Here is a 12,050-nt window from a genome sequence, read left to right as displayed (position 1 = left end):
CAATAGAGCACCTTTGGGATGTGGTGGAACGGGAGGTTGACATCATGGATGTGCAGCTGATAAAACTGCAGCAACTGTGTGACGCTTGCATGTCAATATGCAGCAAAACTTTCTAGCACCTTGTTGAAGCTGTGCTACAACAAACTAAGGCAGTGCCAAAGGCTAAATTGGGTCCAACCCAGTACCAGCAAAGTGTGAGCGTATACTTGATAAGAAACCCTGAAGTCCACAGAAATAGCCCAGTCTGTAAATACTCCATCATTTACATGCATAATATAGCTGGGATGAATAATCTGAGCTCCTGCTAATGTCTAAAAGAAATCAAAGAATAGAGGACACAGTACAGACGTTCCTTTTCCACACTCTACTTTAATCCCCGATGTCTAGTTTATGTACAGTCAGTCACCTGTGGGAAACCCATCATATAAAGAGAAGGCGCTAACATACATACATGGTACATTCTAGTCAGTGGTGAACTTCAACAAATCAACCCAGAGCCACAGAGAAAAGACTGGACGTCTCTGCTCCCACTTTCAGTAAGTGGCACATTTCCGTAAAGCTGTACTGTGAAAATAGTTGCTAAATATATGACGATCATGTCTTATTGCATTCTCTAAACACTCGTCTAACAGAACATTATCTGTTCCAACAAACCAATTTCCTTCCAGAATTTATGCTTTATTAAATTAAAGCACAGATTTCCACCTAAATCAATTATCTAAGAGAACTCAGCTATCTGGTATCTCATACCACACAGAGTATCTTGTAGCTTTTTTTATTGCAGTGTCAAGAGTTTTACACTGGCTTGATTGAATGTTTATTTACACTGATCAACACAATAATGGCTTGGCTCAGTTCTTCTCCTACAAATTCTTTTTTTCTTTTATCACACAAAAGCTCTATTGACTGTTCCAAAGTCTAAATGGGCTCAAACAGCTTTCAAGATAAATAACAAACAGTGTAGCTGCTGTCTTCCTCATTACTTTAAAAATGTATTATTACTGTTGTTATTGCTGTTTTTTCACCTTTAACGAGCTCTTCCTTCAGCTTAAATTGGCGCTGCGCTTCAGAGAAGAGCATGCGTTTTTTGTATTGTCTTTTTGTTAGGTTCTGGGTTCAAGTCTGCATAGTTCACCATGACATAGAAAACAATGCACTGAAGTACACAGTCCCACATGTGGTCTCACACACACACACACACACACACACACACACACACACACACACACACACACACACACACCTACACACACACACACACACACACACACACACACACTTGAGTCACATTATATTTCAGAAATCCTTTCCCGCTTGTTAAATGTACCAAATTAGGACTTTCTAGATTACTGATTACACAGCGTGGTCAAAGACAAATTTATTAACAAATAAAATCCACTTTCAGTTCAAATAAAGTCATTTCATAATGCTGCAACTGACCATCTCGTTCAATTAAGCTTCACAATAATGGAACATTTTCACAGTTTCCCGATTTGAACTGTGCAAAACAAACCAAGCTGTCAGAAAGCCACATGTGCACGTGTTTGGTTGACAGTTCAAATACAAATGAATATTAGTTAATTTAATTATGTGTTGAAGTGAAAGTGAATTTTGAGGCCTAACAAACCAGTTAATTAAACAATTACAGCCTATAGTGCAACTAATACTCTCCCTCCGCCTTGTCCTCTCTTTCACGCTCTGATTTCAAATATACTATACAGTTAGAAGAAGTAAAACATAGTAGTCCCACTTATACACAACATCATACAGTATTAGTCAACTAGAAAAAACAGTAAACACAGCCACATGTGAATAAAAAACGTCTAGAAGGTCAAAGTTACATTTCATAGTTTTACATCGTAGTAGCTATTTTTCTCCTTTTACTCAGCAGACATTTCAGACTGTGTTATTTAAAGAAAAAACCCCACAAAGTTCACATTTAGGACTCTTGGAGGAGCTTTTGAGGAGCATTCGACAAACCAAACAGTTCCCATTTTTAAGTAGCTAGTTAGTCACACGCAGCATGAGATTAAATATGCAACAGTTTGGGAAACACCTCATGCAAACACACAAAATGCTGTTTCTGTTCTCCGGAGCGACCGTCGGCGGAGCCCCACAGGGCAGCGATTTGGAACCCCTGGAGTTTCATTACAAAATGGATATACTGCTGAAGATACTGGCCGAGGGGGTGCGGAAGGTGGATTTTGAGACGAATTTTGTTGAGGAAAACAGTCTGACCTTTTCCATCCTTGTTTTGTGAGAAGCCAGTGTTTTTCCCACCAGAAAAAAAAAGAGTTTCTCAGTAAAAGAAGAAGGCCTCAAAACATTTGGTCCAGTGATTGCAATACAAATGCAACATCAGTCACATTTCCAGGAGGAGTCAGTTGAGTAAAAATAAAACATAAAACAAAAAAACCTGCTGGCTATCTAGAATGCCAATATAATTTTAATTTGTGATATCTTTTATCAGTTTTCTTTCATGGAAACCCTGCAAAGTAAACTTGAGACCTACTATTATTGGTCCCAGTCTGCGGCTCTCTGAAACCAAGGTCTACGTGATGGTACAGTTGGCACTTTCAGCATTAAAAGTGGAGTAATGAAGTGAAAGAGGAGAACTGCTAAATGTCTTTCTCTGTTTTTTTTGTCCTCATCAGGCTGCTGGCGAGGGTGTGCAAGGATACGGCAAACCTTGCTTTTCCCATTTGTTTCTTTCAATCTTTCATCATTCACCACAAAGGCGAAACATCAAATAATGCATCAAAGAATATCATTTAAAGGCTTCCCTGTTCTCCAGTGACGGTGACCACCATCTTTCGGGAAGGTTTCCTTCTCTAACATCCAGCTCCCTGAACTGACAGAAAAATGCCAATTCACGACACGACAGGCTGCTCTGACTGTGATTGTCATTTCTATAAAGTGTTGCCTGCAGAAGATTTTGGCTGCTTTTGAATTATTATTAAAAAGAGCTGGATATTGCAAAAAAGGGTGATTTGCCATTCTTTCTTTAAAAAAAAAAAGAAGAGTCTAATTAAGAAAAAGAGAATCGCTTGTTCGGTGACAGATATGGGGTAGTCTACACAAGCACTGAGACGGATGGGAACCTGTCGCTCTCCTGTGACATTTTCTGTCTTTGTTACCATCTCTGTATGTGTCTTGGGTGGAAGACGAAATATTTATACAGCAAGAGACACAGCTGTTTTTTTCCTTGTATGGCTGAAAACACCCCGACCTTTGGGATGCTGCAGCTAAGAAGTGTGGGTCATCTCTACCTGCTGCGTCAGTCAGTCAAGTGTTCAGTCTTTCAATTGTAAACATTAAGATTCACATTAGCAGTAAAAAAAAGAAAAGAAAAGTGAAGTGCTAAGATTTGTTATAAGCTTGTGTGTGTGTGTGTTTGTGTGCATGCATGCGTTCACATGTACATTACTCAACGCCTGTCTGTGAATGCGTCTGCTTCCTGTACGCATGCACAGATGAGAGGACGGTGTGTAAAATCAACGCTGTTGGATAACATTCAACATTTTTTTGCCAGAGTAAAATGTGTACTCCTGCCGTCTTGGCCATCACCGTTAGAAAACCAGATCATGAAATTCACCAAAAAACAAAAATAAATAAATAAATAACTAAAACAAAATAAAAAAAACTTTAGGAAAAAAAGGTGTTTAACATTCCTTAATCGGTAGTCATGTTCGGAGATTCTTCGCTGGACTTTTCCAAGTGTTAATCAGTCAGGCACAAAGAGCAAAAAGTTCCAGAGAAGGTTAAACAGGCTCTGTTGTGTGCACGGGATGGTTTTTGAACTCTTTGGTGAGGCGCAAGAGCTGTTAGATACCAACACACTTAACCAGCGCTCCTCCTGAAACATGTTTTTTTTTTCTCTTTTGACAGCAGAAAATTGAACGAGTTCTCATTGGAAGCTCGCAGGAACACGTGACCGTCGACCGTGGCCTCTTTGCATCCCTTCGGTTTCCCTCGTAAAGCAGACGCCCAGCAGCACAAGGGAGAAGCAAGTCACTGGCTACTGACCGGGTCTGAGGAAGGAATCAAAAATGTCCTGCAGTTACCATGCTGAGCCACATGAGGCCAATGTTTCATCAGGAACTCCACTGAAAGACAGGCTAGTGGGAAGTCATCTGACCAAGTGTTTGGGGAGATTTGTGAGCTGAATCGCAGAAAGTCATCTGTTCCCTGTCTACTTGTCTGTGTCTCTGTTGTTTGTTAAAAGACAGTTGGGAGTAATAAAAACAGGATTTTAAGCAGGAATCGTTGGTAAGGCAGCACTCTTGGAGTCGCTTCTGGGTTTATTTTGACCTGTGGGGGAAAAAAAGAGAAGATGAAGAAAACCCAAAACAGTGCCAATAATTGTATTTCTATTCTAACTGGTAAGTAGTTATTTTTAAGGTGCGGGCATGAAAACATAAAGTGTATGTGACACGGTCATGTGCTCTGAGAAATCTTCAGTAAAAATGAGAACACTGAAGGTTAAGAGGTTTATGCTGAAATGCTAAGCAGTACATTGTGTTCCGTACACTCCCTGACTTAGTCATTTACTCATGATAATGTTGCTGGATGAGAACATCATAAGCACTTGTCCCATGTGTTTTGTGAAAGATAACACTCGAGAGAGAGCCTGACACTCTCAAGGGTACACTGGCTCTGTGATACCCCACACCCCCTTTTTGTTGCCAAAACAATCATCTGACATTAATGCAATCATATTACATCATCTTTAATGCAGTGATGTCTAACTGTAAGAGTAAGACTAAGATTTGGTAGCGGTGTAACCTGTACTTTGCAAAAGTCTTGAGCCATCCATTCTTGTCTTTTTTTAGAGCGCTCTTGAGCAACAGCTCTCCAGACTTTTCTGAAAAAAGTTTTTCTTTGGGCAGTGGCTGCTTTTTCACTATTTCGTATCAGCCCATTTCTTTAACCTGACCATTTTCAGACAAGTGTTTTTCTTCTGTTAGGCCCTTTAACACTGACCCTTGAAACATTCAAGTACAAAAAACCTCCCCTCACTCAAGTGATAAACCAGTGGTGTATCTACACATAACAGACAACTTAGCTAAGAGACCATTTTAAAATGCATCTTGAGGCACTTTGTTACCAAAACACATTATTTGTTCCCATTTCTTCAGTTTCTAGTCTTTAGCTGAAAACTTGGCATATTTTAGCACACTGTGCAGTGTTTTCAATCCATCCATCCACCCATCCATCCATCTACTTCCACTTTTAGGGCGAGAGGTTACAGGTTACACTCTTTACAGGTCGCCAATCTATTGCAGGGCTAACACAGAGAGACAGACAACCATTCACACTGAAATGTGTACCCTGTCAATTTAGAATAACCAATGAATCTAACCCTCTGCATGTGGGGCTATGAGAGGAAGCTGGTGTACTAGGACCAACTCGTGGGGAACGTGCAAACTCCACACAGAACAGCCCTAGACAGCTGAAGAATTCAAACTCAGGACCTTCTTGGTGTGCAGTGACGGTATATGATGGTGAACCCCGCCTTCAAGAGTTATTCCTGAAGACTAATTTAAAAAAATACAAGACAGCTTGCCTGAGCGAAATCAGGCAATGTTTAAAAATAAGGTTATACCAAGGTTGCTAGAATTGTACAAACCCATGTATGTTTGCACACAATTCAGTAAATCACTCCAACTTTTCCCTCTTTTTCTAGCAAAACATAAAGAAATGGTGGATGGCTCAAGACTTGTAATTTCTCATTCTAAGGATAACAAATATTACAAAGCGTTGGATGTAGTGGTTTAAAGTATGCCACCACTGGACTCTAGCGCATTAGAGATGTGTTCTCTGGAGCCTCGACTCACACTTCTCTGTCTGGCAATCCCATGATGAGTCTGGGTTTGGCAGTTGCCAGGACAACAGTGCTTGTCTGACTGCATTGTGGCAAGTGTAAAATTTGATGGGGCGGTGATAATGGTGTTTGTTGTTCATGAGTCAGGTTCGGCCCCTTAGTTCCAGTGAAAGAAACTCTTAATGCTTCAGCATCCCAAGACTCTTGGACAATTTCATTCTCCCAACTTTGTGGAAGCAGTTTGGGGACGACCCCTTCCTGTTCCAACCTGGTTGCTCACAAGTGCAAAGCAAGGTCCATAAAGACATGGGTGAGCGAGTTTGGTGTGGAAGAACTTGACTGGCCTGCACAGAGTGCTGACCTCAACCCAAATACTTTTGGCAATACAGCGCACTTTACTCACAGCAGCCACTGCTGGTCTTATGCTACCTACCAGCAACCACGTAAAACTTGAATCCCCTCTTTCTAACAGAATGTGTTTTAAATATTACAAGTGAACGCTGCCAAAAATAAAGCACTTTGAAATCAGATGATTCTTGGTGATACAGCCTATCATTCAAAACTATGCCACAATGCAATCGAGGTCAACTGCGTTAGGAATGGGAATCAAGAACCAGTTCTTGTAAAGAACTGGTTCCTAATTGTTAGTCTGCTTGCCTCGATGCCGCTTATTGGTTCCACTTGTACTCGTGCTACAGTCAGCTGATTTCAGTTCGTGTGTCGGAGGAGGAAATTAGCGGCAAAGTCTGCAGCGTGGATATGGACACTACTTTTATTTCTATTACACAAACAGATGAGAGCATGATGGTAAAGTGCAAACTGCATCGAGAACAGAAAGAAGATGCATTACACTGCTAACACAACTTTACCTCTTTGCAAGCACCTGTGCAGAGACCATGCTAACATTAAGCTAGCCAAGAACCCAGAATGATGTTAAAGCTGACAAGTGAATACTAACCCCAGCTCAGCTGTCAGACCCTGAACTTCAACATGTAACAACCTGATGAGCAGTCAGACTTCTCAAAATGTCTTTGTGCTGGTTTTCATCTTTGCTTAGTGCCGCCAGTTTTGTGTTCATACCCAAATACTAAGAGAAAGATTGTATGTGTGTTCTCATTAGGATAGGGGTTTGTGTTGATGTATGGGGCTGTAGCCTAAAGAGACTTTGGGACAATGTGTTTCAGGTCATTTTACAGAGTAAAAAGCAATGTAACAAATTATTTTCTTCTAGGAGTTATTAAGTATCGTACTGCAATACCTCCAGCATGCACAAACATTTGACCACATGGCACTGCAATCAATTTGCATGAATGTAATGTCTTTGATATGCTGCTTAGCAATGGCAGAGCCAATGAGAACCCACTGAAAATCAATAAGAGAATGGATAAGGAATCAAATAAATAAGTGTTATTGATAATGGAATCAGAATTGCTAAATTCTTATCAATTTCCACCCCTAATTAGCGTGAGACAAAAAGATGAGGAATAAATAGAATGTATAATAAATTCACTCCAAGAGTTTCAGCTCTGTATATTTTTTTCTATCATAAAACAACAAAAGTCATTTTTTTCTTTGTAAAAAGAAAGACATTTCTACAGAAGGCTGGAGGGGTGACTGTTGTGCGTGTGTGTGTGTAGGTGTGTGTTTGTGTGTTTTTCCTTTGGGATGGTACAGCTGATGCTTTTTTATTGGTCCCTCTGGCCAGAGCCAATAAACACCAAACTGAAGGGACAACAGCTGGAGAACAATGATAGCATATTGATGATGTTTGTGTCAGTATGTGTGCATATACTGTAAAGTACGTTTGTGTGTCCATATGTGTACGAGCACAACTAGTGTCTGGATGTTTCTGCATATGAGTCTGTGTGTACTCATGCTTCAGCTCTCGTGTGTATGTTTATGTGTGTTTGTGTTTCCAGCAATTATCTTGGGTGGGGAGGTGTGTGTGTGTGGAGGGTTTTTTTGATGATTTATGACCCGTGTTATGGCTTCCACAGGGGAGATATAAAACTACAGAATGGTCCTTTATTGCCTTTCTTCTTTGTTTAGTCCTATGTTTCATCCATCACTCTGTGTTTCTCTTTTTAGCCACTCCTCTCTCTTTTTCTTTCTCTTCATCTACTAGCCTCTCACCCATCTTGACCTCTCTCTCTCTCTCGCTCTCGCTGCCCATCTGTATCTCTCTCTCTCTAATTTGCTCTGGCTCTTTTCTAATAAAAACTGTTATTGATAACCTGCCCACTGCACATCAGTGGAATCACCATTACTTTTCCTCGCTGTTTGTTACACTGGTGGACCTCTTTCCTGCGTTCGCTCGGCGCCTTCCCCACAACAAACCGAGACAGTGAGATTGATGCACGGTTGTCTGAGCCTGGACTCGTCTTGTGATCTCCTATTGGCTTCGCCGCCTAAGAACAGCCGAGGATTTTGATGAAACTGCAATCCACAGTTTGAGTCTAGGGAAATTACCATATAAACTAGGATCTATCCTGCAAATACGCAAAAGAAAAACCTTGCAACAACAACAAAGGCCACTCCATGAGACAAAAATGATACTCTGGTAGGTGCTCGTTCCAGTCAGAGTGGAAAAGATGGTTAAGAGCTAATTATCAAAAACAGCTTCCACAAAAATAATCAAGGGTTTAGTGGTTTTCATTACATGGATCACCATTATTTGTGAGGGGAGTGATAAAAGCACCACAACGGTGATAACTGATGAGACCTTGAGCTGGTAAATGATAAGCCCTTATGCTGATAGAGCAAGAACGTGCCTATATCCACCTCTGCAGAACGCATGATATCAAACCCAGATGAAAATGAGTCCCTAAACAGACTGTTGGGGTTGAATTTTAGAGGGTGAGAGCTTATCGGGGTTTAAAAAAGTGAGGAATGATCATGGCACTGATGTTGTTGGTACAACATATGATAAAACTAACCTCAAAGCATTTTAGCCAGGCATCTGCAAAAGAGACAGTGTCCCCATACTTACATGTACATGGGTTGTAGTTGAAGGTGGGAGGTCTTCTGAGGCCCCTGGTAGCCATACGAGTCGAACCCTCCTATAAAATCAACTGCACAACGAAACAAAAGCAATTAGAGAAAGCGTATGTCACCGTGGTTATCAAGTGGGAACATCCCACAACAGATGATTCATGCCTTTAAACCTACTCCACCTACAGAGGTCTCAGCAGTACATTTTGAACCAGAACCACCATCTCTGTTGCTTCTACTCCTGCTAATCAGGATTGTAGGCATGAAACTGCTTCAAGTGAAAATTCTGCAATGCAAATTTCCTATCTATTTTTAGGTGCAAGACTAAGACTTATGCAGCGATATATATTTATGCCTTGAGAATACGCTTAACTCCTAAATTATCTAGGATAGCTCCACAGATTCCTGAGCTGAGGAGCTGCCAGCAGGTGGTTGCTTTCCTCGCACAGAGGCAGAAAGCCTGGACTTTTGAAGAGAGGGAGCCATGATATTTCTTTTACTTTGATGTTGCAGAGCTCATAAAAGGATACTTCCCTGCCTTGATCAGCAGCATACATTCCTATTTATTCTGTGAGATTTCATAACTTCAAGTACAATGCAGAGTTTTGGCTGTCACTGCATAGACCAAACGTAGCTGTGAATTTACCTTAAACCTGCAGAAAACAAGTCTAAATAACATCTTACAGCAAGTACCACATATAGTCAGGGATTTTTATTCCCAAAACAAGCTCTCATTATGGCAGATAGCTTTTATATGTCTATTACTAAGATAATAACATACATACATTGCATGTATGTATTGCATTGTGCATTAGATGAGAAGATTGATGTAAATCTTTATGCAACCCAATAAGCTTAGCTCTACAATTATCAGACAGATAATCAACATGTTATCTATTGTTTAGTTAATCCATATTAAAAAAAAAAGAAAAAAAAAGGCAGTTTGTGGTTTTTTTTAGCAACTTAGATTATTTGATTATGTACAGTTAGCCATCCTTTAATCACTAAAAATATTATAATTTTTAAATCATTTAAAAAATAGATAATGTGTTACTAAAATTGAACTCACTAAACTGTAGATGACTTTGTTTGAGGAAAATTTCTCCTGTTTCAAAGATTTTGCTATGCTAACTCGCAGCTAGTTTTAGCCTCAACAGGTAATCACTTGTTTAGTTCTGAAATAATAAATATAATTTCTGTATCAAGTCGCACCTGTATTGTATGGAAGCCTGTAACTCAAAATTTCAAGATAATCTATCAGTAACTTGAAATTGTGACTTTTTTTCAGTGTGGCCCTAGCAGGACCTCCCCTTGTGTGGGTGTGGTGTTCTCTCTCCGCCTCCTCCTCCCTTGCTCCACCCCTTTGTCGTTCTCACTCTTTGCTCTCCCCAGGACACAGCTGGTGTTCATTGGCCTCATCACCTCCCTGAGGTTATATAGGCTGGGGAAGAACTGCATGATGGTGGTGATTTCTCTGGTGTTTCTTTATTGTGTTCTAGGTGTCGAAAGAGGTCCTACTGTGTGATTGTCCTGCCTGTGGCGTGGAGTTGTAGGAGCAGTGGGGAGAGTAGCTGCTTCATGTGAGTAGTGTGGACTTGTGGGCCCCCGGAAGTGCCTCCTCGTGGTGTGGAGTTTTTTTGTTTGGTTGTTGTGTCCTTTGTTCTTGCGACCTTTTTCTTTTTCTAGTGTTATTGGTAAAACGGCGTTGCCGGCTCTTTCAGTTAAGATTATTTGTAATAAAACTATATTATATACTGAACACCTCTGTCTGGTTTCCTTTTCATTCCATTCTGGACCCATTTGTTACCGGTCCCCACACTCACACCCCTAGACCACAGTGGTGGAAACAAAGTGTTGGATGGGGCTCAGTGGTTTTAATATTCGCTAGCTCTGTAGCTAGCCAATAATTTTCGGTCAGCTGAACTAACTTCAGTAACCCTCCAAAACTTTGTTGATATTTAGTTTTACATCTTTATTTTGCTTGTGACCGGCTGGATGTGAGAAGAAAGATAAGAGAGCAGAGGGGAACAAGACGAAAGGCAAACAATGTTTGGACGTTAACTAGCAAGCTAACGTGCTATCGTCTTGGCTCTATGAATCCTGATTTTCATGCCTTGAGATTTGTTGCAATATCAGCTGCAAAAGACACTGATCATTATTGGAAAGAATTTAGACTGCTGCTTTAATGGTCAATGGCAGCTTTTGGAAGTTGAGGAACATTTCAATCCGGAAATGGCTAATGATGCTAGACCTAACAACCAGACTGTAATTGCCTTTATTTAAAAAAAAAGAAAAAGAAAAAAAGTTGAAATATGCCTGTGCACAGAACTAAATCTTCACGTTAAATTAAAATAACCATTTAATAGATCTTGCAACACTGAGACATAACTTTTACTTTAAAAACAACCATACTTTACATTATCAGTAAAGAATATGAAAATCTAACACTGTGATTACTATTAAAAGCTATTTAGTATTTTAGGAATTTGGCATGACATACTTTTCTTGATAGTTTATTTCACTTGAAATCTTAATTTTGCAAAATTAGTTGTAAGACTAGTTGTTCTTTAATTTTTTCTCATTGCCTGCATGAGAAATTTGAATATCAGCCTAATGCACAACAGAAAAACAGATGGAACAGTTTCTGGTGGTCATTCAGCTGATTGTGACTGTTCAGAAAGACAAGACAGAGCCTCTGTTGGTGCATGAAGCTTTCCTTCTTTGTGTGGATCCTTTTGTGGAGGAATGGCCTGGTGTAAACCGTAAGGGTTTCCTGCTGATTCATGCTGCAGTCAAATAGCCTCAGCAGAGTTTCTGCCATGCTCGACCCTTTGAACACTAGAGAAAATGGAGCCTCTGAGCTTGTCAGCGTGCTGCCTGTCAAGCTGTAGCTACCCAATTTAAAAATTCAGATTTGTTATTCATAAGGCTCAAGACTGTCCAGTAAGAGTGTAAGCACATCAGCAACTCTCTCAAGAATTGTAAAAAAAAATGTTGCAAAACTTTATTTCTTTACATTTATTACTGGTCAAACATTTCTATGATGACTGTTAAATAAAAAGTTGCTGTTGCTATGTTAAAGTGTTCATTCATAACTGCATGTCATTTGTGTGTACGAATGCGTTTGATAAAAATCTGTCTGACACATTTGAGTAGCTCTGAGACAGATAACACTTACTATCTTGATTAATACACATGCGCGCACACACACGCACACCTACACTCATACACATAT

General features: G+C 40.1%; 1 protein-coding gene across 2 annotated transcripts in view; it reads right to left on the bottom strand.

The window, feature by feature from the left end:
• Positions 1–357: 357 nt before the first annotated feature.
• nkain2 (sodium/potassium transporting ATPase interacting 2) overlaps positions 358–12,050 on the bottom strand; it is a 114,068-nt gene continuing 102,375 nt past the window's right edge. Inside the window, exons 6-8 of one of the 2 annotated variants that reach the window (XR_010096371.1) lie at positions 8,814–8,895; positions 1,276–4,311; positions 358–1,243 (exon numbers count right to left, since the gene is read on the bottom strand). Coding sequence is in view for 1 of the 2 variants with exons in the window: in XM_063495825.1 (XP_063351895.1) it covers positions 4,302–4,311; positions 8,814–8,895 (92 nt within the window). In the remaining variant the exon portion in view is untranslated. Of the gene's footprint in view, positions 4,312–8,813; positions 8,896–12,050 lie in introns of both variants that reach the window. The other variant, XM_063495825.1, reaches the window with a different exon arrangement.

Source organism: Pelmatolapia mariae, linkage group LG15 (genome assembly GCF_036321145.2).
Source record: "Pelmatolapia mariae isolate MD_Pm_ZW linkage group LG15, Pm_UMD_F_2, whole genome shotgun sequence".
Lineage (NCBI taxonomy): Eukaryota > Metazoa > Chordata > Actinopteri > Cichliformes > Cichlidae > Pelmatolapia > Pelmatolapia mariae.
This window is presented reverse-complemented; position numbering and strand designations above follow the sequence as displayed.